General features: G+C 54.5%; 1 protein-coding gene across 17 annotated transcripts in view; it reads right to left on the reverse strand.

Moving 5' to 3' along the window:
• Nucleotides 1-237: 237 nt before the first annotated feature.
• ELN (elastin) overlaps nucleotides 238-26,608 on the reverse strand; it is a 41,191-nt gene continuing 14,820 nt past the window's right edge. For 2 of the 17 annotated variants that reach the window (XM_054560394.2, XM_054560393.2), the window contains exons 8-31: nucleotides 25,951-25,998; nucleotides 24,593-24,664; nucleotides 23,375-23,404; nucleotides 22,826-22,897; nucleotides 21,878-21,919; nucleotides 21,396-21,455; nucleotides 21,041-21,094; nucleotides 18,239-18,328; nucleotides 18,095-18,154; nucleotides 16,731-16,877; nucleotides 14,927-14,980; nucleotides 13,514-13,678; nucleotides 13,236-13,277; nucleotides 10,052-10,234; nucleotides 9,916-9,960; nucleotides 9,600-9,725; nucleotides 8,962-9,000; nucleotides 6,903-6,974; nucleotides 6,758-6,817; nucleotides 6,432-6,506; nucleotides 4,385-4,423; nucleotides 4,120-4,173; nucleotides 3,338-3,382; nucleotides 238-1,490 (exon numbers count right to left, since the gene is read on the reverse strand). In XM_054560394.2, the coding sequence (XP_054416369.1) occupies nucleotides 1,447-1,490; nucleotides 3,338-3,382; nucleotides 4,120-4,173; nucleotides 4,385-4,423; nucleotides 6,432-6,506; nucleotides 6,758-6,817; nucleotides 6,903-6,974; nucleotides 8,962-9,000; nucleotides 9,600-9,725; nucleotides 9,916-9,960; nucleotides 10,052-10,234; nucleotides 13,236-13,277; nucleotides 13,514-13,678; nucleotides 14,927-14,980; nucleotides 16,731-16,877; nucleotides 18,095-18,154; nucleotides 18,239-18,328; nucleotides 21,041-21,094; nucleotides 21,396-21,455; nucleotides 21,878-21,919; nucleotides 22,826-22,897; nucleotides 23,375-23,404; nucleotides 24,593-24,664; nucleotides 25,951-25,998 (1,718 nt within the window). In that variant the 3' untranslated portion in view covers nucleotides 238-1,446. Of the gene's footprint in view, nucleotides 1,491-3,337; nucleotides 3,383-4,119; nucleotides 4,174-4,384; nucleotides 4,424-5,465; nucleotides 5,610-6,431; nucleotides 6,507-6,757; nucleotides 6,818-6,902; nucleotides 6,975-8,961; nucleotides 9,001-9,599; nucleotides 9,726-9,915; nucleotides 9,961-10,051; nucleotides 10,235-13,235; nucleotides 13,278-13,513; nucleotides 13,679-14,926; nucleotides 14,981-16,730; nucleotides 16,878-18,094; nucleotides 18,155-18,238; nucleotides 18,329-21,040; nucleotides 21,095-21,395; nucleotides 21,456-21,877; nucleotides 21,920-22,825; nucleotides 22,898-23,374; nucleotides 23,405-24,592; nucleotides 24,665-25,950; nucleotides 25,999-26,608 lie in introns of those variants that run through there. The other 15 variants (XM_054560401.2, XM_054560398.2, XM_063725939.1 and 12 more) reach the window with 14 other exon arrangements.

The raw sequence follows: 26,608 nt of genomic DNA on the forward strand, positions 1-26,608 counted from the left end.
TTCTCTACTGGACAGCTATGTTGTCCAGGTGGGTCTCAAACTCCTGGCCTCATTGTTGAAGAACAAGCCAAATTTGGAGAAAGATCGATGCCCGAAAAGCCAGCAGCAGGGGCTTTTGGCTGGCAACCTCTCAAATACACTGTGGGTACTGGAGGTTCCCTGAAGCAGAGCCCTGATCCCCATCCAGGCCAGCGAGTTGAAGGCAGATTAAATCATATGAAGGAAGCTAAGACACAGTTTCCTTTAAAGGTTTTTCATTTATTAGTCATTTCTGAAGCAGTTAATTCTCTTTTCTTATTAAAAAAAAAGGTGTGTTTCATCCAGAGTTATATCAGAGTGATTAAAATGATTTTTCTACTGGGGATACAGCTCCCCGGATCAGAAAAAAAAAATTTCTCTTTTTTTCAATGAACCACAAAAATAAAACCAAAAGAGAATATCAACAATCAAAAATAATCCCCAAATATCCAGGACAAAAAATAAAATATTTATTGATCTATCACAGCGAGACACAAAAAGATGGGCGGGGCAGGAGTGGGAACTGCTCTGAAGTTCAGTGGACCGAGGGAGGGATGGGGGGGTATACAGTACTGCATGTGGGGACACCCCGGGTGGGGAGGAGATGCCTGGCACCCCAGTCTGCACAGCCCCGCACACCCTGGGGGAGTGTAGGATGGGGGTGGAGGCAGGGCACAGGCGGCCATGACAGGTCAACCAGGTTGATGGTGGGTACACCCAGCCAGCTAATGGTGCCGGGCGGTCAACTGGGGACATGGATGGATGGACGGATGGATGAATGGATGGATGGGCGGATGGATTCTACAAGAGCAAGGTGGCCATTCCCAGTGTGGGGTGGTTTTCCAACCCAAAGGCGCCCCAGATGTGGGGAACAGCGATCGGTGGGGAGGAGATGGCCAAGTGGACCCAGGAGAGGAGGGATGCTATGAGCGAATCCAGCTTTGAGGCTTCAGGTGCTTGGGTACCAACTGGATGGCAGCCAAGGGTGGGTCCTGGTGGGCAGGGGGAGCTGGGACTGCCCAGGAAGTGTCTGCACCATCTTTAGAGGAGCCCCAGGGAGGGGGCTCCCCGAGAGGCCACCCTTCCCTCCTCCCTCCCCCCAGGAAGATAAGAGCACCAGCGTGTAGCACCAAGTTCCCCTGGAGATGGAGGCTGTGTGGAGGGGGAGCTCCTAGGTGGGAAGGGATGGGGTGGGGGGCCAGGACCACACAGCCCTTGCCTCTGAAGTAGGGGGCCTCCTGGTCGGGACACTTGGCTGCTCCCCTCTTGTTTCCTTGCCCTGTGGATCTGCAAGGCCGCCCGGCCTGCCCGTTCCCTCCTGGGGTGGGGAGTCGGAGGGGCATGGGATGGGGTTACAAAGGGTTTACATTCTCCACCAAGCAGTAGCACCAACGTTGATGAGGTCGTGAGTCAGGGGTCCTAGGAAGCTCATTTTCTCTTCCGGCCACAAGCTTTCCCCAGGCAGGCCCCACCTGGACAGGAGGAGGTGCACATCACTGTGAGTCCGGCCCCTCTCAGTTTCGGCTCTAATCCCCGCCTGCTCTGACCCACTCGAATGGAGGCTCCGAGAAGCCACGAGAAGCCAAGTCGTGGCCCCAGGCCAAACTCAGACCTGATCCATGCCATCAACTTCCACTGGACAGATGGGGTGGGAGAAGCCCCCAAGATATTACTTGGATGAAACCAACGCTCGCAGAAAAGGGGGCAGGTCATGGGGCCTGGCTGGGGAAGGACAGGGCCTGGCACTGGCTCCTGGCTCCACAGCTCCAAGAAGCCTTTCGGGGAAAGACTAAGAGCAGCTCCATCAAGGAACACGGGATGAAGGGAGAGTCAGTGTCTGCAGGAGATGCCCTCTCAGGGAGTGGGGTGGACCCATACATCTGAGAGGGCATCAGATAAGTAAATCAAGGCCCAGTAGAGGGAGAGAGGGTCTTATCCACATAGTGTCTGAGCTGGGACTCAAACCCAGGATTCCTACCCCCACCTGGGAATAGTCTGATGGGTGAACCCTGTTTCAAGGCATCATCAGTCTGTGTTAGGTAAGGCACCATTGTCCAGTAGCGCGGCCCGGAGTAGTTCCTACCCCTGCTTGAGCCAGATTTGGCTCCTTACCGCCACCTGGTGGCAGTGAGCAGAGAGTACGGCAGGAAGAGACATCTGCCTCTGAAGTTTTTTTTTTTTTTTTTTTTGAGACGCAATCATCTTGCCCCGTCATCACCCGGGCTAGAGGGCAGTGGTGTAGTCTCAGCTCACTGCAACCTCCGCCTCCTGGGTTCAAGCAATTCTCCTGTCTCAGCCTCCAGAGTAGCTGGGATTACAGGCGTGCACCACCACACCCGGCTAATTTTTGTTTTTTTGTTTTTTTGTTTTTTTTGAGACGGAGTCTCGCTGTGTCTCCCAGGCTGGAGTGCAGTGGCGCAATCGGCTCACTGTAAGCTCCGCCTCCTGGGTTCACACCATTCTCCTGCGTGAGCCTCCCGAGTAGCTGAGACTACAGGCGCCCGCCACCATGCCTGGCTAATTTTTTGTATTTTTAGTAGAGACGGCCGGGCGCGGTGGCTCACTCCTGTAATCCCAGCACTTTGGGAGGCCGAGGCGGGCGGATCACGAGGTCAGGAGTTCGAGACCAGCCTGGCCAATATGGTGAAACCCCGTCTCTACTAAAAATACAAAAATTAGCGGGGTGTAGTGGTGTATGCCTGTGGTCCCAGCTACTTGGGAGGCTGAGGCAGAAGAATCGCTTGAACCTAGAAGGCAGAGGTTGCAGTGAGCCAAGATCGTGCCAGTGCACTCCAGCCTGGGCAACAGAGCAAGACTCCATCTCAAAAAAAAAAAGAAGACTATAGTATTTTTAGTAGAGACGGGGTTTCACCGTGTCAGCCAGGATGGTCTCCATCTCCTGACCTCGTGATCCACCCGCCTTGGCCTCCCAAAGTGCTGGGATTACAGGCGTGAGCCACCATGCCCGGCTAATTTTTGTATTTTTAATAGCGATGGGGTTTCGCCATGTTGGCCAGGCTGGTCTTGAACTCCTGACCTCAGGTGATCTGCCCTCCTCGGCCTCCCAAAGTGCTGGGATTACAGGTGTGAGCCATCACACCTGGCCATGAACTGTGTTTTTAAAAAGCGAATGTTCCCTGTGTTTGTAAGAGGTCAGCAAGAAGGAGGGGGGCTCTATGTTCAGCTTGGGGTCCAGCCTTGTGTGACCTGAGGCTGTGGGGTCCACCCCTGGGTGCTGGCTCAGCCCTTCTGAGCAGGAGATGACACAGGAGAGGAGGGAGGAGGTGGCTGGAGCTCCAGGGCAGGGAGCCTGGCATACCTGGGAAAATGGGAGACAATCCGAAGCCAGGTCTTGCTGCCACTCCTGCAGGAGAGATTTCAGGTTGGTGGGTTGGTAGGGGTGGAAACTGACTCCAGCCTCATCACTTTCTGCCTGCACTGGCTCACCCAAGACCCTCTGTCTGGGATCACTTCCTTTCCATCCCACCCACTATATAATTTTTTATATTTTATTTTATTATTATTTTTTTGAGATGGGGTCTTGCTCTGTCGCCCAGGCTGGAGTGCAGTGGTGCGATCTTGGCTCACTGCAACCTCCGCTTCCCAGGCTTCAGTGATTCTCCCGCCTCAGCCTCCCGAGTAGCTGGGATTACAGGCGTCCACCAGGTTTGGCTAATTTTTGCATTTTTTTTTTAGTAGAGACTGGGTTTCACCATGTTGACCAGACTGGTCTCAAACTCCTGACCTCAAGTGATCCGCCCACCTAGGCCTCCCGAAGTGCTGGGATTACAGATGTGAGCCAGTGCACCCAGCCAATCCTCCCAACTACAGCCAGAGTGGCTTTCTTAACACAACAAGCCCCTACCTAGCAACCAGGTGTGGCACCTCATGGCCTCAACCCTGAGCTCAGCCTGGCACTGTCCCCAATCTTATAGCTTGCCCGTTTGCTCAGTACCTCTGCGATCCTAAAGTGCCCTCGCCAGCCCCAGTCTCCTGTCCTTGTGTGGACATGGGCTCTGGGAGTCCCCACTGCTAGACAGACAGGCGCCCTCTAGATCGGGACAGAGCTGAGGACTACATAGCAGAGCTGGCCGCCCCTACCTCCAAGTGGGAACTGCCCGGCACCCCCTAGGACACCTCCAAGGCCAGCAGCACCTGAGAAGAGGCAGGTGGGGTCAGGATAAGGCACCCCCATCTGGAGGAGGCCCTGATATCCCTGCTGGGTTCTGGGGTAAGGAATGTCCCCGACAAGATCTTCAGGGGTAGGGGGAGCCAGAGGGAGGCCTGAGCTGGGTTGGGGGAGGGTGGCGATGGGCATGGCAGGGGGTGCAGGCCACTGGCAGGAAGGCATCAGAGGGGAACTCACCGTATTTAGCTGCTTTAGCAGCTGCAGCCGGAGGCACACCTGGGGAGATGAGGCACATGACGGCTCAGGAATGCCAATGCCACCTGTCAGGCCCTGTCTCCTTTTTTTTTTTTGAGGCAGAGTCTCACTCTTTTGCCTGGGCTGGAGTGCAGTGGCACAATCCCGGCTCACTGCAACCTCCATCTCCTGGGTTCAAGTGGTTCTCCTGCCTCAGCCTCCTGAGCAGCTGGGATTACAGGCACCACCACCACGCCTGGCTAATTTTTGTATTTTTAATAGAGACAGGTTTCACCATGTTGGCCAGGCTGGTCTCGAACTCCTGACCTCAGGTGATCCACCTGCCTCAGCCTCCCAAAGTGCTGACATTACAGGTGTGAGCCACTGCGCCTGGCTGGGCCCTGTCTTCTGACCTACTCGCCCTTTACCGTCTGCCCATGGACTCATCCTCCCAGTGTCTATCCCCCCATCTCTCCTTCATCTATCCAGGGTCTTGTTCTGTTGCCCAGGCTGGAATGCAGTGGCTCGATCACAGCTCATTGTAGCCCTGAACTCCCCGGTTCAAGTGATCTTCCTGCCTCAGCCTCCCGAGTAGCTGAAACTACAGGCACACACCACACCCAGCTAATTTTTAAATACTTCGTAGAGATGGTTGGGGCGGGGAGGTCTTGCTATGTTGTCCAGGCTGGTCTTGAACTCCTGGCCTCAAGCAATCCACCTACCTAAGCCTCCCAAAGTGTTGGGATTACAGGCATGAGCCACCATGCCCGGCCCCAAAAGTCTTAATTGTTAAGCTCCTACTGTGTGTCTGGTCTTGTGGCACTCACAGGAAGAGCTATGCAGGCTGGTTTACAGGGGGAGACACAATGACACCCCAAGAAAGGGGGAAACGGCCACACAAGGTCGGCCACGATGGTGGAGACTTAGAGAAGGCAATTTCTCTCCAAGCTTTGATTTCTTTCTTGGAGAATTGGCATAACCATCATTCTCCTAATTGACTCCCACCGCAGTGCTCAAGTGGGTTGAAAGAGAGAGGAGAGGGGAGGACTGGGGCCCTGGCGGCAAGGGATAGCCCCAGCTCCTGTTTGCCACATTTCTTGTTTTTATTTTGTTTTGGGATGAGGTCTTGCTCTGTTGCCCGGGCTGGAGTGCAGCGGCGTGATCTTGGCTCACTGCAACTTCTGCCTCCTGGGTTCAAGCGATTCTCCTGTCTCAGGCTCCTGAGTAGCTGGGATTACAGGCCTGTGTCACCATGCCCAGCTAATTTATATATATATATATATATTTTTTTTTTTTTTTTTTTTTGAGACGGAGTCTCGCTCTGTCGCCCACGCTGGAGTGCAGTGGCGCGATCTTGGCTCACTGCAAGCTCCGCCTCCTGGGTTCACGCCATTCTCCTGCCTCAGCCTCCCGAGTAGCTGGGACCACAGGCACCTGCCACCACTCCCAGCTAATTTTTTGTATTTTTTAGTAGAGACGGGGTTTCACTGTGTTAGCCAGGATGGTCTTGATCTCCTGACCTCGTGATCTGCCCTCCTCGGCCTCCCAAAGTGCTGGGATCACAGGCGTGAGCCACCATGCCTGGCCTCTTTTCTTTTTCTTTCTTTTCTTTTCTTTCTTTCTTTCTTTCTTTTTTTTTTAATATGACAGGGTCTCACTCTGCTGCCCAAACTGGAATGCAGTGGTACCATCTCAGCTCACTGCAGCCTCTGCCTCCTGGGCTCAAGCGATCCTCTGGCCTCAGCCTCCCAAGTAGCTGGAAATACAGGTGCCCACCACCACGCCCGGCTTATTTTTGTATTTTTGGTAGAGATGAGGTTTCACCGTGTCACCCAGGCTGGTCTTAAACTCCTGACCTCAAGTGATCCACCCACCTTGGCCTACTAGAGTGCTGGGATTGCAGGCGTGAGCCACCACACCTGGCCAAGAGGACATCTTGAGCAAAGACGTGGCAGGGGTGGGAAAGAAAGTCTCTGTCTCTGTCTCTGTCTCCATCTCTGTCTCGCATATGCACACCCCACACACTCACTGATTTCAGAACAACTCTCACCTCCAAGGCCCCCAACACCTGGGACTCCAAGCCCTCCGACTCCAAGTCCTCCAAGCCCAGCGGCTCCCCCTAGGCCTGTGGAGACAGCTGAGCATTAAACTCCGCTGGTCAGAAAGGTGGGACTGAAGCCTCAGCCTGTGGAGGGTGGAGGTGTCCTCTGGGGACCCAGGTGGAGCCTGAGCTCTCCCCTGGCCTTTGATGGCACAGTGGGGCCAGGAGGTGTCTGAGGCAGGGAGTCTGAGTCTACAGTGCCTGGTCAGAAGCTCCTCCCACACCCTGGGGGCCTGGGGGCCTGGCGGCAGCTCCCACCTCCACCCAGTGCTCACCAAACTGGGCGGCTTTGGCAGCAGCTTTGGCTGCGGCAGCAGCGGCGGCGGGTCCGGCTCCTGGGAACACAGACCGAGTTCAGGGAGGCACTCTGTACTGGTTAGATTCCCTCCTCACCCTACCCCTCCTGGGGTTTCAACTCACCCACCACACCGCCTGGGATGCCTACTCCACCGAGAGCCCCAACCCCTCCAAGGACCCCAGGCACTGCTGCTCCTGCGGGGAGAGGAGGGAAAATGAGTGTTCCATTTCTGAATGATGGGTCTCCCTGCCCCAGGGACACAAGGCAAGCAGACAGGTGGCAGGGGCCATGTGACACCGTGGAGGAGCAGTGGATAGGAAGTCCAGTCCTTGTTTTGTTTCATTTTGAGATGGGGTTTTGCTCTGTCACCCTGGCTGGAGTGCAGTGGTACAATCATAGTTTACTGCAGCCTCCAACTCCTGGGCTCATGCGATCCTCCTGCCTTAGCCTCCCGAAGGTGTGAGCCACTGTGCCTGGCCTTAAAAGTTCTTTTGTAGGCTGGGTGCGGTGGCTCACGCCTGTAACCCCAGCACTTTGGGAGGCTGAGGCTAGTGGATCACCTGAGGTCAGGAGTTTGAGACCAGCCTGGCCAACACGGTGAAACCCTGTCTCTACTAAAAATACAAAAATTAGCCAGGCGTGGTGGCGGGCGCCTGTAATCCAGCTACTTGGAAGGCTGAGGCAGGAGAATTGTTTGAACCCGGGAGATGGAGGCTGCAGTGAGCCGAGATTGTACCACTGCATTCCAGCCTGGGCGACAGAGCAAGACTCTGTCAAAACAAACAAACAAACAACGGCAATAGTATCTACAGCAGGCACTTAACATTTTGAGTGCTTCACACTTAGCAGCCCATTTTTTATGCATTGCAGCAGGAAAGGTAGGCACTATTGTCATTCCCATTTTGCAGATGAGAACGCTGAGGCAGAGCAGAGGTTAAGCAGTGTGCTCAGGGCTTCAGGGACGGGAAGTGGCTGGGGAGCCTGCGCCCTTCGCGGCTCCACCACACTACGTCACTCTGTTTCCCTGGCAATGTCTGTTGACTCAGGCCTGCCAAGCAGTCAGCAGTGAGCAGGGGAGGAGGCCAGGCCCACTGGGGGTCGGCGCTGAGGAAGCCAGGATTTTCCGAGGTAGAAACTGGCCCCAAGTGGACCTGCCCGGCTGGCTGGTGGATCCGTGGGGGAGTCTTCCACCTCCCCCCAGCTCTGCTCACAGGAGGCCAGGAATGCAGGGGCTACAGACAGCGTGGGTCTGGCCAGGCAGGGCTGCCAGAGCGCCAAGTGCAGAGGCTGTGGGACTGCCACGTCCTCTGGGCTGGCTCGTGGCGGGAGCAGTCCTGCTGGCAGGACAGGAAGGCGGGCGGGGGCCGGGGGTGCCCAGATGAGGAATACCAGCTCCTCTGCTCGGGCCAGAGAGCTGGGGTGGAGGCAGAGACTGCCCAGACTCCTCATACCCACAGCAGGCCCAGTGCCGTCCTGGACGCAGGGACCATGAAACTGTCAGGGTCAGAGCAAGCTTAGGGACAGTGGAATTGCCTCCTGGGGGGCAACTGGGATTTCAAGGGTGTTTTTGGTGCTCACAGGGGTTGAAGGCACCATAAGCATTTAGTGGGCAGGGGCCAGGTTTTTAAACTGTCATAAATGTGTCCTAGAAACTGCCTTTTTCTTTTTCTTTTCTTTTCTTTTTTTTTTGAGACACAGTCTCGCTCTGTCGTCCAGGCTGGAGGGCAGTGGCGCGATCTCAGCTCACTGCAGCCTCCATCTCCTGGGTTCAAGCGATTCTCCTGCCTCAGCCTCCCGAGTAGCTGGGATTACAGGCGCCCGCCACCACGCCTGGCTAATTTTTGTGTTTTTAGTAGAGATGGGGTTTCACCATATTGGTCAGGCTGGTCTGGAACTCCTGACCTCAGGTGATCCGCTTGCCTCGGCCTCCCAAAGTGCTGGGATTACAGGCGCCCGCCACCACGCCTGGCTAATTTTTGTATTTTTATAGAGATAGGGTTTCACCATATTGGTCAGGCTGGTCTGGAACTCCTGACCTCAGGTGATCTGCCCGCCTCAGCCTCCCAAAGTGCGGATTACAGGCGTGAGCCACCACGCCCGGCCGAAACACCATCCCAGTCCTGTGCTGTCAGGGATGGTGTGGTGGCAAGGGAGCCACAGGTGGTTGTGGGGTGCACTCACCATATTTGGCTGCTTTAGCGGCAGCCAGGGCTCCAGGTACTGGGGAGAAAGAAAAGTTGGGGGGTGGTCAGGAGCCGAGCTCTGTGCCTGGGAGTTCTGCCGCCTCCTCTAGGGAGCCCTCCCTGACTTCCTTGGCCTCTATTGCTTCCTCAAAGCCCTGAAGCTGTACAGGCACAGAGCTTTAGGGCTGAACAGTGCCTCTGCCTTCCGTCTGCCCCCTCCTTCTCTCCCCAGGCCTAGCATGGCCTGCCTGAGGCTGGGCACAGAGCGGGGCTCAGTAACCAGCCGGTGAAGAATTGGAGTTCCTAGTGGTCCTCTGGCCACAGAGCACTGCTGAAGGGGAGCCAGGCTGATCTACCTGCTCCTTCCCTGGGCGAAGGGCAGGGTTTTTCTCAGTCTGGAGCCCTGCCACCCCTCTACTGAGGAGGCAGATACTCTGCAATTGGGCAGCCTGGGGTCCCTTGGCCTGGTCTGCCCTCCTCCCACTATCGGTTACCCCCAGATGCTTAGGAGAACCTAACAAGGATTTTACTATGCACCCCTGGGTGATGAAGGGGTGCTGGGGAGGTGCTGGGAGGAGGAGGGATCTCCTTCCCTGAGCTCAGGGGACAGGCTCCGCCTAACCCCCTCATCTGCACCTGCCCCGAAGCCAGGAACACCAGCACCAACTCCAAGTCCAGGAACACCAACACCAACTCCAAGTCCAGGGACGCCGACACCAACTCCAAGTCCAGGGACACCAGCACCAAGCCCAGCTGCAGCTCCTGCAGACAGAGGGCAGTGGTGGCGACAGCAGGCAGGGAGCGTGCCCCTAAGGAGGTGTCCTGCCCAGGGAGCTGAGCCTATCCCAAAGGAAGGGGCCCAGATCCAAGCAGCGGCCTCTGCCCTGGCCGTTGCCCCTAACCAGCTCTGGGCTCATTGGGGAAAGGAGAGAAAGGTGGGCGAGGCACTCACGGAGCTGGGCTTTGGCAGCCGCCTTGGCAGCGGATTTTGCTGCAGCTGAGGGAGGGAGAGAGAGGGGATTAGAGATGGAGGCGGGGCCCATGGAGACTTTGGGGGCTCCTCAGGCTCATTGAGTCATGCAACTCACCTGCAACGCCAGGAGCCACACCAACTCCAGGAGCCACGCCAACTCCAGGAGCCACACCAACTCCAGGAGCCACGCCAACTCCAGGAGCCACGCCAACTCCAGGAGCCACACCGACACCAGGAGCCACGCCGACACCAGGAGCCACGCCGACACCAGGAGCCACGCCAACACCAGGAACTAACCCTGCAAGATTGAGAAGAGCTGATCACTAACCAAGGCCTGATCAAAGAGGACAGAAGCTTATGGAAAGAGGGCTGGAGCCTCGGCACTGGCATAGATTTGCTGTGTGACCCTGGATCAGTTACTTTCCCTTGCTGGGCCTCAGCTTCCTCATCCCTAATATGAAGTGCGTGCAGGCTCAGAAGCGAGTCTCCTGCCTTAGCCTCCTGAGTAGCTGGGACTACAGGTGCGCACCACCACGCCTGGCTAATTTTTTTGTATTTTTAGTAGAGACAGGGTTTCACCATGTTGGCCAGGCTGGTCTTGAACTCCTGACCTCGGGTGATCCACCCGACTCGGCCTCCCAAAGTTCTGGGATTATAGTTGTGAGCTGCTGCATCTGGCCAGGAGTTCTTAACCTTTTCAGTGACAAGGACCCCTTGGAGATTTGAGGCTGATGGAGGCAGATTTATATTATATAAGGGGCTTTGTAAGACAGAAAGGCTTTGGGTTCAAATCTCAGCTCAGCCACCATTTAGCTGTGCAATTGTAGGCAAGTTACTTAAGCTCCAGGAACCTCAGTTTCCACACCTGTAAAATGGGAAAAATAAAATCAACACTATAAGATTGTTTGTAGGCCAGGCACGTTGGCTCATGCCTATCATCCCAGCACTTTGAGAGGCCAACATGGGAGGATCGCATACTATTTTTTTTTTTTTAAACTGGGCATGGTGGCATGTGCCTGTAGCCCCAGCTACTAGGGATACTAAGGGGGAAGAATCGTTTAAGCCAGGAGTTTGAGGCCTGCAGTGAGCTATGATGGCATCACTGCACTCCAACCTGGGTGACAATGTGAGACCCTGTCTCAAATAAATAAATAATAAAGATTGCTGTGTGTGAGAATTTGGGGCTCAGCAGACCTGCAGTTGAAATGTTCTCTGGCCTATTCAGTCCTAGAGATTCTGATCTGAACCTTTCAGCCCACAGGTCCCTAGGGCCAAGGCCTACAGACCCCATGCCCAGGGCCTGACATACAGTTGAGCTCTACAATTGGTGCTGCCACAATTTGCCATGTTCAGAAAAGTGTGGGCACCTGGGGCTGCCAGGGTGGCCCTCAAATGTAGCAAGAGATGGGGAACAAGAAGTACTGCAGGCCAGATGTGGTGGCTCACGCCTGTAATCCCAGGACTTTGGGAGGCAGAGGCAGGAGGATCGCTTTAGCCCAGGAGTTTGAGACCAGCCTGAGCAACATGGTGAGACCACTGTCGCTACAAAAAAATTAAAAAATTAGCCAGGCATGGTGGTGGGCACCTGTGGTCTCAGCTCTTGGGGGGTGGAGGCAGGCAGATTGCTTGAGCCTGGGAGGTTGAGGCTACAATGAGCTATGATGTGGCACTGTACCCCATCCTGGGTGACAGAGCTAGACCCTATCTCAAGAAAAAAGAAGGAGAAGGAGAAGAAAGAAGAAGGAGGAAAAGGAGGAGAAGCAAGATGGAGGAGAAGAGAAGAAGGAGGAGAAAGAAGAAGGAGCAGAGGAAGAAGAAGAAGAAGAAGGAAGAGGAGGAGGAGGAGGGAGGAGAAGGAAAAGAAGCAGGAGAAGAAGAAGAAGAGGAAGGAGAAGAAGAAGAATGAGAAGGAGGAGGAGGAGAAGAAAGAAGAAGAAGAAGGAAGAGGAGCACAAGAAGAAGAAGAAGAAGGAAGAGGAGCACAAGAAGAAGGAGAAGGAGAAAGAGAAGGAGAAAGGGGAGAACTGGAGTCCCTCAAGGGGAGCTGGAGCTCAGCCTGAGGTCAGGTCCCCAATAGCCTGGGAGACACCAGGGGCTTTAGGAACAGGGAGGCTCACACTGCTCACCCTGCTTCCTTAATCAGAAACGTCACCCACACTCCTAGAGGTCATTCATCAGTGGGCCAAAAGGTCTAAGGAGGGCCCACCGCAGAATGTGACAGCTTAAATGGAGTGGAAAGGAACAGGGAGCTGGGCGGTCAGACCCCAGGAGCAGGGCACAGGAGAAAGCAGTTCTCCGTGAGCCAATGGCGGGAGTGAGGGGGACTTACCAAACTGGGCGGCTTTGGCGGCTGCTTTAGCAGCCGCAGCTGCTGGGGTCCCCACTCCTGGAGGTGTGAAGAGAAGGGGTGAGGGAGTGGTCTCTCACACCCCTCCCTGCTTCCCATCTCTAGGCTCAGTCTTCCCATTTATAAAATGCAGTCGACCTTGGTCAACTCCAGGGACCTTTCCATGAGACAAACCAAACCCATCTCTGGGCTGGAGACACAGCTCACCTGGCACTCCTCCCGTGCCCGGCACACCTGGGACTGCGCCTGGGGCACCTGGCACCAGCCCACCCAGCACTCCTGCTCCTGCAGCACCTGGGGGCGTGGAGAACTTTCAGCCTCGCCCCTCCCAGTGCTCACTTTTTGGGGGAGCAAGGGTGGGTGGGAGAATCAGGGGAAGAAGAGAATGGCTTCCTGGCACCTTCAATTCTTTTTATTTTATTTTTTTTTATTTTTAGAGTTGGAGTCTTGCTCTGTCACCCAGGCTGGAGTGCAATGGTGTAATCTCTGCTCACTGCAGCTTCTACCTCCCGGGTTCAAGCCATTCTCCTGCCTCAGCCTCCCAAGTAGCTGGGACTATAGTTGCCCGCCACCATGCCCAGCTAATTTTTGTATTTTTAGTAGAGACAGCGTTTCACCATGTTGGCCAGGCTGGTCTCGAACTCCTGGCCTCAAGGGATCCACCTGCCTTGGCCTCCCAAAGTGCTGGGATTACAGGCGTCAGCCACCCAACCCGGCCAGGCACCTTCAATTCTGGGGGTGGGGTGATGAACAGGTCACCAACAGTCTTAACAGGGGGCATCTGAAAAGGATAGTAAGAGTGGAGTGTGGCTTTGGAAGATGGGGCAGGGCCTCATGACCTTGGTCCAGGCCATTTCAGTCCTGGAGGCCTGGGAGCTAGTTTACCCTGAGGTTGGACCCTGAGCCCTGTGGGAGAGCAGGGCTTGGGGACAGGCAGGGCAGGGGCACTTACCGTACTTGGCAGCCTTGGCGGCAGCTGCTGCCTGAGCTTCGGCTACAAGGAAACGAGAAAGAAAGAGACCCTCAGAGGCCTTGCCTGGGTGTCCTCCCAGCCGTGTTTAAAGCTCTTCTGCCCTGTAAGGCATGGATACAACCTCCCTTCTTCTCCCCCAACTCCTCCCTGAGCACATTCAAGCCCGATCTACAGTCCCCACTGCCCCTGCAGAGCCGAGCAGACAAGAAGCCCCCATCCCTTCTCAACCCATGTCCCCAGATGTGACTAAGGCTCACGGGAAATGACAGCTCCTGGGACACCTCCGACTCCGGGAACACCTCCGACACTAGGGACACCTGCGACTCCGGGGATACCTCCGACTCCGACACCAAAGCCGGGAAAGCCCCCAGCTCCCACTCCGAAAGTAGGAATGCCTCCAACTCCGACTCCGGCCCTGGCCCCTGCAGAGGGAAGGGAGCCAAGTAGAAAAAAAGCTCAGTGAGAGAGGCTAGGCGGGCTCTGAGGGATGCTGATGGACTGGGAAAGAGGATGTAAGTTTCCCCCAGGCCTTGTCCATAAAAGACAGGAAACTGGGATGCCTGGGTCCCCAGCAGCCTCCACCATGAAGCCTTTAAAAAAAAATGTGGGGCCGGGCGCAGTGGCTCATGCCTGTAATCCCAGCACTTTGGGAGGCTGAGGCAGGTGGATCACCTGAGGTCAGGAGTTCGAGACCAGCCTGGCCAATATGGTGAAACCCCATCTCTACTAAAAATACAAAAATTAGCCAGGCGTGGTGGCAGGCACCTGTAATCCCAGTTACATGGGAGGCTGAGGCAGGAGAATCACTTGAACCAAGAAGGCGGAGCTTGCAGTGAGCTGAGATCACGCCCCTGCACTCCAGCCTGGGTGACAGAGTGAGACTCTGTCTCAAAAAAAAAAAATTTTTTTTTTTTGGCCGGGTGCAGTGGCTCATGCCCATAATCCCAGCACTTTGGGAGGCCGAGGCAGGTGGATCATTTGAGGCCAGGAGTTTGAGACCAGCCTGGCCAACATAGCAAAACTCCGTCTCTACTGAAAATACAAAAATTAGCCAGGCATGGTGGTGCATGTCTGTAATCCCAGCTTCTTGGGAGGCTGATGCATGAGAATTGCTTGAACCTGGGAGGCAGAGATTGCAGTGAGCCAAAATCATGCCACTGCACTCCAGCCTGGGCGGCAGAGTGAGACTCTATCTCAGAAAAAAGAAAAAGAAAAAAATTAAAAATTTTAATTTATTTTTTATTTTTTGTAGAGATGGGGTCTTGCTATGTTGCCCAGGCTGGTCTCAAACTCCTGGCCTCAAGCAATCCTCCTGCCTCGACCTCTGAGCACTTCGGGAAGACCCTCTTTGTTGGATGCAGAGAGACTATTGGCAGAATCCACATCCCCAGGCAGTTTTGGGCTCCTCTGAGAGGGCCTTGGCCAGAGCAGGGAGGCTCAGGGTCACTGTTACCACTGGGAATGCCATCCTGGGACTTTCCTGCCACTCAGCCCCATGGCCCTGTGGTGGGAGACAAATGGGGGAGACATTGTCCTGAGGCCTGCTGGTGACTTACTCGGTGACCTTGGGCAAGTCACTTCCCTTCTCTGGGAAAGTAGAGGAGAATCCTTTAGTTCTGGCAAGTAAAGGCCGGGACAGGGTGGGGCAGAGCTGTCAGCGTAGCACTCACCGTATTTGGCTGCCTTCGCAGCTGCCTTAGCAGCTGCTTCTGGTGACACAACCCCTGGAGAGACCAAGAGGGACACAAATGCTCAGGAGAGATTGGAGGAGAGCTGTGTAGTATATATCCCTCTGTCTACCCATCTGTGTGTTGGGCCATCTCCTTTCACGCCAACACAGAGTTGGCTACACATCCATTTATGCACTGATGTCCACCCACCTGCCCATCTGTATACCTAGCCACCCCCATCATCCATCTACCCAATGACCCACCTCTATACCTGTCCATTTGTCTTTTTTTTTTGAGATAGAGTCTCAATCTTGTTGCCCAGGCTGGAGTACAATAGCGCAATCTCAGCTCACTGCAATCTCCACCTCCTCAGTTCAAGCAATTCTCCTGCCTCAGCCTCCCAAGTAGCTAGGATTACAGGCACCCACCACCATGCCTGGCTAATTTTTTTCTATTTTTAGTGGAGATGGGGTTTCACCATATGGCCAGGCTGGTCTCGAACTCCTCACCTCAGGTGATACGCCCACCTTGGCCTCCCAAAGTGCTGAGATTACAGGCATGAGCCACTGCTCCCGGCCGTCCATTTGTCTGTCTATCCTTGCATCTTAATCCACCCACCGAACCACCTAACTCTCTGTCCACTCATCTATCTACCAACTTATCCCATCTGCCTCTCTATCCATTCATCTAACAATCTGGCCAACCATCCATTTTTCATTTGCCTGCCCACCATTCCACCCACCCATCTATTCATCTGCCCCTCCAACCATGTGCTCATTCATCCATCCATCTACCCATCCATCCACCCGTTCTTTCATCCAGCCTCCCATCCATCTACCCATTCATCCATTCTTCCATCCACCCTCCCATCCATCCATGCCCCCATCCATCCACTCATCTATCCATCTCCCACCCATCCACCCACACATCCACTCACCTACCCATCTATCCACCCATTCATCCATCCACTTATCCATCCATCCATCCATCCATCCATCCATCCATCCACCCACCCACCCACCCATCCACCCATCCATCCATCCACCCACCCATTCATCCACCCATCTATCCATCCATTCATTCATCCACCCACCCATCCATCCATCCACCCACCCATTCATCCACCCATCTATCCATCCATTCATTCATCCACCCACCCATTCATCCATCCACCCACCCACCCACCCATCCACCCATCCATCCATCCATCCACCCACCCATTCATCCACCCATCTATCCATCCATTCATTCATCCACCCACCCATCCATCCACCCACCCACCCACCCACCCATCCACCCATCCATCCATCCACCCACCCATTCATCCACCCATCTATCCATCCACCCACCCACCCACCCATCCACCCATCCATCCATCCACCCACCCATTCATCCACCCATCTATCCATCCATTCATTCATCCACCCACCCATTCATCCATCCACCCACCCATTCATCCACTTATCCATCTATCCACCCACTTACCATTTTATCCACCATAAACTGAACACCTACTCAGCTAAGGGCTAGGAACATGGAGTTGAAAAAGACATGGTTCCTGCCCCCAGAGAACACTGATAGCCAGAAGGTCAATTGGAAAATATGATACTGATTAGAAGCTAATTAGGAGATTGGTATAGCCCAAGGAAGAGAAGATGAGGGGATGAGACGTGGTCAAGGGTATGGGCAGATGGTTACAGTGTTAGGGAGAATGCAAAAATTTTGGCAATTGTCTCAGTATTTCTCTCTTATACACACACACACACACACACACACACAGACACACACACACACACCAGCTCACCTGGAACCCCTGCACCTGGGATCCCAGCACCTGGGACAACTGGAATGCCAGCTCCTGGGACACCAACACCTGGAACGGCAGCTCCTGGGACACCAACTACTCCCGGGCCAAAGCCTGGCCCACCAGGCACTAAGCCTGCAGCAGCTCCTGTGGAAAAAAAAGCATTGTTCTCCTAACCTATGGGAACCTCAGAGGGGCTCCAAGGGTGGTTAATAGAGTACGGAAGTGACAGTTGGTTCTGAGTGCAGGATTGCAGCTGGGTTGACATTTCCCCTGCATGGATCCTACTCATCAGAGAGATGCAGAGAGACTAAGAGGGTCCCTAAAGAGCTCTAGGGATTTGAATCTGTGGGCTGGAGGAATGTGATCTCTTTCTTTTTTTCTTTTCTTTACTTTCCTTCCTTTCTCTCTTTCTTTCTTTTCTTTCTTTCTTTTTCTTTCTTTCTTTCTCTCTCTCCCGCTCTCTCTCTCTCTCCCCCTCTCTCTCTCTCTCCCTCTCTCTCTCCCTCCCTCTCTCTCTCCCTCTCTCTCTCCCTCCCTCCCTGTCTTTTTTCTTTTCTCTTTCTCTTTCTTTCTTTCTTTCTTTCTTTCTTTCTTTCTTTCTTTCTTTTTCTTTCTTTCCTGTCCTTTCCTTTCTTCCTTTCTTTCCTTCCTGCCTCTCTCTCCCTCCCTCCCTCCCTTCATTTCCTTCCTTCTCTCCCTCCCTCCCTCCCTTCCTTCCTTCCTTCTTTCCTTCCTTCCTTCCTCTTTCTCTCTTTCTGTCTCTCTTTTCCTTTTTTTTGAACCAAATTCTCACTTACCCAGGCTGGAGTGCAGTGGGATGATCATAGCTCACTGCAGCCTTGAACTACTAGGCTCAAGCAATCCTCCCAGCTCAGCCTGGCAGGTGGCTGGGACCACAGGCATGTGCCACCATGCCTAGATAATTTTAAAATAATTTTTGGAAAGATGGGGTCTCAGTATGTTGCTCAGGCTGGTCTCAAACTCCTGGTTTCAGCCTCCCAAATTGTTGGGATTACAGGCATGAGCCACTGTGCATAGCTAGAATGTGATCTATTTCTAAAGCACAGTCAGAATTCTCGCCACTGGGCACCCATTTAGTTGATGCAGCAGACACCTGTGGGCCCGCCCTGGAGGGGATGGAGTGGGAGGAGCCAGGTCCCCTCTGCAGGGTCCCCTCCTCAGGGCAAAACAATAGAGACAGCATCTCAGGTAGAGTGATCAGAAGGAGCAAAGATAAGGAGGCATGAACAGTGCATATTTGGGAAGGGACAAAGGCCAAGGCCATCTGGCTTTAGGGCTAGGGTCTCCGAGGTCTATGCAGGGGCCTGAGCCATGGACTTGCCACCCTGGGAGGCACTCACCATACTTGGCTGCCTTAGCGGCTGCTGCTGCAGCTGCAGCTGCAGCTGGAGTCCCAACGCCTGAAAACACAGCCACAGAGGGTGAGGTCCTTGCCCTGTGGCCATCTCAAGGACACACCCGCCCCCTGCTGGGACAGATGTTACCTGCGATGCCTCCGATTCCAGGAATTGCCCCAGGCACACCAGGAACACCGGCCCCTCCAACACCAGGGAGGACTCCGGCTGCTCCAGCACCTGTTGAGATGGGGACAGTGCAATGTAGTTTCCCAAGGACCCTCCTGGGGACAGGCAGTATGGCCAGTTAGACGCTGGTGTTTTCACCAGTGTGATCTTATCCAGGAATGGGGCCTGGGTGTCTCCAGATGGGCCTGTCTGGGGAGGCCCCCACCCCACTCCACTGTTCCTTGACTCTCCCCCAAAGTGTCCATTTCAACACACTCATTAAGGGACTTGTATGTTTTCAGACAAATCCCATTCTAATCACTGCCACATACTGAGAAACCACAAGTGGCCGCTCCCTGGGCCAGAGGGGCCCCTGCAGGAATGTTCAAGACTTCCTCTCCCTGTGTTCCGAAGATGCAGCCAAGTTTGTAATCCAAGCGCCTGGCTGCTTGGCTCTGGCAGCCCCTCACAGCCCTGCTCTCCCGCTCCCACATTCCAGCCGTCCGCACCAGCCGCTGGGGCCAAGGAGCCTTGGGTGCTGGGAGGGGGGCCTGTGGGGCCTCCACTGGGAGGCCCAGCTCCAGGCTTCTCCCCACATTCTTGCTCTTTCGGGCTGGTGGGGAGATAAGGAAAGGGATTCCCTGGAGCTGAGGATGAAGGAGGACTTCAGCCCTAGTGGTCTGACCCTGAGGTGGGCACTACCTGGGGCAGGGGACAGATGCCCACTCCACCCACTGCACGGGCACAGGAATACCACGTTCCATCTGCAGCCATGCTAGCCAAGAACTCACTGGCCTGAGCAGTGAGTTGACATTTTTATAGTACACATTAAATTGATACATAACTATTAAATATTTTAAATGCTTATATATGCACCACCTAAAATTATCTTTCTAACCACCGTGGTACCCATTCCCTCTGCTTGGCCTCCTCTTTCCTGTTTTAACCACATGGTAAGCTCCATCTTTATTTTTTAAGGCCTGAATCACATGTCACTTTCTCTGGGAAGCCTTTCTAACTTTCCTCAGGTAGAAAAAATGCCTCCCATTTCTCAACTCCCACAACAGTGGCTATATTCTCTAAGAGAACTCTTGTTTGTCCCTGATCTCTGATATGGATGGGTGGGAGGAGGCAGTGAGGGAGGGAAGGAAGGAGGCATAGATGAATGCATGGAGGAAAGAATGAATGAATGAATGAATGCAGGGGTGAATGGCTGGATGGGTGCATGGATGCATGGAGGAATGGATGGATGGATGGATGGATGGATGCATGCATGCATCCATGGAGAAATGGATAGATGGGTGCATGGAGGAATGGATAGTTGGATGGATGGATGAATGGATGGAAGGATGGATGCATGCATGGAGAAATGGATGGATGGGTGTATGGAGAAATGGATGGATGGGTAGATGGATGCATGGAGGAATGGATGGCTGGATGGATGGATGAATGGATGGAAGGATGGATGCATGCATGGAGAAATGGATGGATGGATGGAAGAATCGATGGATGGAGTGATGGATGGATGGATGGATGGATGGATGAGTGGATGGATGAATGGATGGATGGATAGATGGATGCATGGAGGAATGGATGCATGGAGGAATGGATGGATGAGTGGACGGATAGAGGGAAGAATGGATGGAGGGAAGAATTGATGGGTGGATGGATGGATGGAAGGATGAATACATGGAGGAATGGATGGATGGATGAATGGATGCATGGAGGAATAGACGGTGGATGGATGGATGGACGGATGGATGGAAGGATGGATGCATGCATGGAGAAATGGATGGATGGGTGCCAGGAGGAATGGATGGAGGGATAGATGGATGCATGGAGGAATAGTTGGATGGATGAATGGGTGTATGGGGGAATAGATGGATAGATGATGGATGGATGAATGGAGCATGGGAGTGATGGATGGATAAATGGATGGATGGATGAGGGGATGGATGGATGGGTGCATGGATAGATGGATGCATGGAGGAATGGATGGATGCGTGGATGGATGGATGGAAGAATGGATGGAGGGAGGGATTGATGGATGGATGAATGGATGGATAAGTGGATGGATGGATGGATAGATGGATGCATGGAGGAATGGAGGATGGATGAATGGAGGGAGGTGGTGATGGATGGGTGGATGAATGGATAGATGGATGAGTGGGTGGATGGATAAATGGATGGATGGATGTGTGGACAGACGGATGGATAGATGGATCCATGGAGAAATTGATGGATGGATAGATGGATGGATGGATGGATGGATAGATAGATGGATGGATGAATGGATGGATGGATGAATGGATGGAGGGAGAGATGGATGGATGAATGAGTGGATGGATGAGTGGATGGATGGATGGATGCATGGATAGATAAGTGGATGGATGGATAGATGGATGCATGGAGGAATGGATGAATGTATGGATGGATGAATGGATGGAGGGAGAGATGGATGGATGAATGAATGGGTGGATGAGTGGATGGATGCATGGATGGGTAGATGAGTAGATGAATGGATGGATGGATAGATGGATGCATGGAGGAATGGGAATGGATGGAGGGAGGGATGGAGAAAGTAATAGATTGATGGAAGGATGAATGGATGCATGGATGCATGGAAGAATGGTTGGAGGGAGGGATAGATAGATGGGTGGTGTTGAAAATTTTGAGTAAATGGGGGTAAGTAGGGGCCACTTTGGAGGCAGGCTCTCAATAGTAATGGGAATGGAGAGGCTAGGGGGCTGGAGGCCACCAGGTGGGGACTCCAGGGGCACTCACCAAACTTTGCTGCCGCTTTAGCTGCCGCTGCTGCTGCTGCCTGGGGGCCAACCCCTGGGGGAAGGAAGCAGAGGGGAGAGACCTTGAAACAGTGTTCCTGTATCTCCAGAGCCCACTTGTTCCCAGCCCCGAGAGAGCCAATCCACTGACATGTGGGTATACATGGGAGCTTCAGAGTAGGCAGAGGCTGACGGAGCTGCCCCACTCCTCCCCCAGGATCCTGCTCCAGGTTTGGACCAGGGTCTGGATGCTGGGTGGGCTGCTGCTTTCAGGAGAGAACCTCACCCACCCCAGGGCTCTGGAGCCCAGAAAATCAGTGCTCCCTTGGCTGGAAGTGACGTGAGGCTTTCCTTACCTGTCCCTGTTGGGTAACCAGCCTTGCCCGCTGCAGCAGCCACTCCTCCAGGCCCATAGCCTGCAAAACAGAGAGGCTTGATGGTCATCTGTGCAGACGTCACCACTGCTGCCCTCTCCTTCCCCCTGCTCTGCCCTTGGGGCCCAAGCTGTCCTGAGTCTGCACCTGTCACCCCCAGCCAGAGTGAAAACAAATACAAACACATGTATGGAGTTGTTATGTCCATTTTACAGATGAGAACACAGAGGCTCAAAGAAGCAACACAGCTCACTTAAGGTCTCATTGATAGGTGGGAGGGCAGGGATGGAGACCCATGCTGAGTCCAAATTCCATGCCCTTTCCTTCTGAGATTCCCACTCCAAGGCCCCAACCCTGCCCCAGCGAGGTGCTCTCCTGGCCCAGGGCTGGAAGCACAGCACCCTTGCTAGGACCCTGGAGAGGGAAAGAGCTGGAAGCCCACAGTCTAGAAGGGTCTCACTCACCATAGGGCAGTTTCCCTGTGGTGTAGGGCAGTCCATAGCCACCTGGAGAGAGGACAGAGCAAACTCAGGGGCTGCCCCATGCCTTGCTGGGCTCCCACCAACCTGGGTGGACAGATCTGCCCCCATAGGTGCTGAGGCTTGAGACCTCCCACATTAGGGTCCTGAGCTGCTCCCAGGAGAGCAAAGGTGCTGGGTGGAGGAGGGAGAGAACACCTCTGCCCCCGAGGCCCATGGAACACCCATTCCCCTACAAATTCAAGCCCCATCATGGCCCTGGAGTCTGAGTATTTTCCTTACACTCCCTCCTCAGTGGAAAGCACCTTATTGTCTAAGCTGATTGCAGAGGTAGGGGCGGAAGCACGAGTGGGTGGATGTTAGAGGGATCTTTCCAATGAACCGTGTTCCCTTCCATCAGCATAATAGCTTCAGATCGGGACTATGGGTCTCTGCATGAGCATGTGTGTGTGAGTCCAATACCTGCAGATGACTTTCCCATGCTCTCCTTGGCTGGTGACCATACAGGGGCTTCAATACCCCTTCCCTGCCACCAGAGACACCTGTTCCCAGGCTGACTTCTGTGCAAGGAGGCACAATGAGTGGTGCATTTTTTTTTTTTCTTCTTTTCTTTTTTTGGAGGAGAGTCTCACTCTGTTACCCAGGCTGGAGTGCAGTGGCGTGATCTCAGTTCACTGCAACCTCTGCCTTCTGGGTTCAAGAGATTCTCCTGCCTCAGCCTCCCCAGTAGCTTGGATTATAGGCCTATGCCACCACACCTGGCTAATTTTTGTATCTTTAGTAGGGACGGGGTTTTGCCATGTTGGCCAGGCTAGTCTTGAACTCCTGACCTCAAGTGATCTGCCCGCCTTAGCCTCCCAAAGTGCTGGGATTACAGGTGTGAACCACCGCACCCAGCCGAGTGGTGCATCTTGAACCATCCCTCTGACTTACCAGGCAGCTTGGGGGCCTTGATGGGATACCCCAGTGGGACTCCAGGTTGCGGTCCCGCAAAGGGTCCAACTCCTGTGGGAATAAAGACAGCAAGTTTAGGTCCCAGCTAACCCTTCCAACCCTCCACCATCCACTCCGCTTTCTGCTTAGACAGAAGGAGCTTGCTACAGCATCCAGAAACCATCCTGCTTCGAGGGACTCCCTGAATCTCCATCATGGGTCAGTTGAGAAATTCCCAGTGACAGGCCACTTCCTCCAGGAAGCTACGGGATTCTCTCCCTCCTGGGTCCTGGGCCCCAGTTCGGGCCTGCAGCCCTTGGCACAGGCTGGAGGGTTTTCTGGACTCCTTTGGACTTTGGGCTGCTATGCCAGTGTGGGGAGCAGGCCTGGGATGGGTGCCACTTTGTGCTACAGCCACTGCAAGGCCTGGTGTTGGAGGCATGGGGGAAATTGGGCAGGCTTGGATGGGATCTTGGGTGACCAACCCCTCCCAAGGCAAGAGCCTCTGCCTGGCTGGCCACCCTGCTTCTCCCACCAGCCTTGCCTCACCTGGGATTCCAGCAAAAGCTCCACCTACACCTGTAATGATAAAAAGCTGTCACTGCAGCCCTGGCACTGTGGACACTGGGCCAGACAGCACCAAGGGGCCAGGAGGCCCAAGGAATGGCCAGTTCTTCCCAGACCAGTCATCGCGTGCTGCCCTCACATGAACTTGGGTTTCTTTTTTTGGAGATGGAGTTTCGCTCTTGTCGCCTGGGCTGGGGTGCAATGGCATGATCTCAACTCACCGCAACCTCCGCCTCCCAGGTTCCAGCGATTCTCCTGCCTCAGCCTCCCAAGTAGCTGGGATTACAGGTGCGTGCCACCACCCCCAGCTAATTTTTGTATTATTAGTAGAGACAGGGCTTCACCATGTTGGTCAGGCCGACCTCAAGTGATCTGCCCACCTCGGCCTCCCAATGTGCTGGGATTACAGGTGTAAGCCACCGCACCCAGTCTCTTTTTTTTTTTTGAGACGGAGTCTTGCTCTGTTGCCCAGGCTGGAGTGCAGTGGCATGATCTTGGCTCACTGCAACCTCTGCCTCCCGGGTTCAAGAGATTCTCCTGCCTCAGCCTCCCAAGTAGCTGGGAGTACAGGCACACACCACCACACCTGGCTAATTCTTGTATTTTTAGTAGTGACGAGGTTTCACCATATTGGCCAGGCTGCTCTCAAACTTCTGACCTCAAGTGATCTGCCCACCTTGGCCTCCCAAAGTGCTGGGATTGCAGGCGTGAGCCACTGCATCTGGTCCTCTTTTCTTTCTTTTTCTGGGGGGGAACAGAGTCTCTCTCTGTTGCCCAGGCTGGAGTGCAGTGGTGTGATCATAGCTCACGACAACCTTCATCTCCTGGGCTCAAGAGATCCTCCTGTCTTAGCCTCCTGAGTAGCTGGGACCACAGGTGTGTGTGACCACGTCCGGCTAATTTTTTAATCATGTTTTTGTAGAGATAAAGTCTTGCTATGTTGCCCAGGCTGGTCTTTAACTCCTGGGCTCAAGCGATCCTCCCAGCTCATCCTCCCAAAATACTGGGATTACAGGTGTGAGCTGGTGCACCCAGCCACACTCTGAGGTTTTTCAGCACTAGGCTGCCCAGGGCTGGAACATAAAAGGTGTCACCCAGAGGGCCCTGAGCCAGTCCAGGATCCCACCCCATTTCACACCCGGGGCCAGAGGTTGGTTGGAGAGTCCCTGCCATGAGCCCTCTGTCCAGACAGTTGCATACCTGGAGCCTTGGGCTTAACTCCTGCTCCAGTGGGAACTCCAGGGAGCACCCCCACACCGGGGAACCGAGCTCCTGCCGGGGGACAAAGCAGTGAGTGTAGGAAGGCAGGCCTTGCAGGCCCTGCTGGGAACCCCTCCCCTCCTTGGGTCCTCCAGCTGACCTCCCTTGGGACCGACTGTCAGTGACAGGCACGGCTCACGGGGTGGGTGGAGAAAGGACCTGTTTAGTGCTGACTTTCTTTCCCTGTCTGGCTCAAGGTCAGAAGATCTGAGTTTTAATCCTATTTCCCAGCCATGTGAGCTTGTGCCTCAGTCAGCCTCATCTCTATGCTGGAGTTAATCACAAAAGCCGTCTCGACCACCCTCCGCAGAAAAGGTAAAGAGAGGGACAGCTGCTGTGCGGTACCACTCGCCCGTAGACCAGGGAGGCCCGTGCTCTGTGGGGCTCTCGCTCATAACCCAGGCCCCCAAAGCAGCCATCCAGCTACAGCTGGGACCATGCCAGCGTCTTCCACCTCTCCTGTCTCTCCTGGGGCTGGGCAGCCTTGGCTTTCAGCGTAGCAGGGGAGAGAGGGAGGAAGGGCCACTCTGTTAGCAAATCCCACATAACAGCCTAAATCTGGGCTTTTGGGGGAATTCAGGAGGTCACATGTTGGGTGGGGTGGTCAGGCCCTGGCAGGGGAAAGGAGGGTGAGGGGCAGCTCTTTAGGGTCTCCTGCAGGGCAGACTCATTGGGTGGCCCCTTGGTGACTCACAGCTTTTGGGAAATAGCTGGTCACACTGGTGTCTGTCCTCAGGGGCCCGCCTCGGGCTGTGATGATGGTCTGTGCCTGGGATCAGGGCTTGGGTGGGGTGCAGGAAGGCTGATTGACCTTTATGGGATGGACGGACTGCCAGGGACCTTGTGTCTGTTAGCTTGAGCTTTGGAGTTTGGGGAAACGGCTCAGGTCAGGACCCAGGGCTTCTGGTGGCCTCTGCTTTTCGGGGAGGCGAGGGGGGTACTAGGGAGGCTGAGGGGGCTGCTTTTCTTTTCCTTTTTCTTTTTCTTTGAGACAGGGTCTTGCTCTGTCACCCAGGCTGCTGTGCAGTGGCACCATCGTAGCTCACTGCAGCCTGGACCTTCTGGGCTCAAGCAATCCTCCCACCTCAGCCTTCCGAGTAGCTGGGACTACAGGTGCACACCACCATGCCTGGCTAAATTTTTTTGTAGAGACGAGGGCCTTAACTATGTTGCCCAGACTGGTCTCAAACTCCTGGCCTCAAGCCATCCTCCTGCCTCGGTCTCCCAAAGCAATGGGATTACAGGTGTGAGCCACTGCTTTCTTCCTATAGAGTCCCTGTTTCCCTCCTTGCCCTCACCTGCGCCTGGGAGCACGCCACCTGGGTATACACCTGGCAGCCCCACACCTGTGGCCAAAAGAAAGCAAAGTTATGAGCAGCAGCTCAGCCTCCAGGAACCCCTCCCCGGCCCTTCCCACCCAGGCAGCTCCAGGGCCCTCAAACCCACAGCCTCTGTGCCCAACAGGGGCAGCCAGGGACAGACGTGGGGTGGCCACAACCCTCCTCCCACGAGTTTCGGAAGTCATCTGCAAACTCTTCGGTGTGTGGATTTATCTCCGTCTCCTGGAGCCTGTTTACATGGCTGGGCCAGCCCACCTCTGGCTAACAGCTTCCAGATGTCCCTCCCTGCTGTGTAGACTCAGGCAGTCTTTTGTTTAACCTGAAGTCACTTCCTAAAGGGTTTGGTGCGGCAGAATGGCAGAACGGCAGAACGAGTACCAGATGGGGAGTCAGAGGACACAGGGCTCCCCCAGCTCTGCCGGGACTCGCTGCAGGCCCTTCCACACTGACTCGCCTCTTTGAGCCTCAGTTTCCCCATCTGTCGCCCGACAGCCTGCCACAGAGCTTCTCTTTCTACCCCAAGATCCTGGGAGAAGGGCCCGGGAAGTAGGCCAGGCCCCTCCTCCCCATTTCACAGACACAGGCACCAGCCTGGCTAGTTTCTGTGCCCGACTGA

The sequence above is a fragment of the Pongo abelii genome, chromosome 6 (assembly GCF_028885655.2).
Source record: "Pongo abelii isolate AG06213 chromosome 6, NHGRI_mPonAbe1-v2.0_pri, whole genome shotgun sequence".
NCBI lineage: Eukaryota > Metazoa > Chordata > Mammalia > Primates > Hominidae > Pongo > Pongo abelii.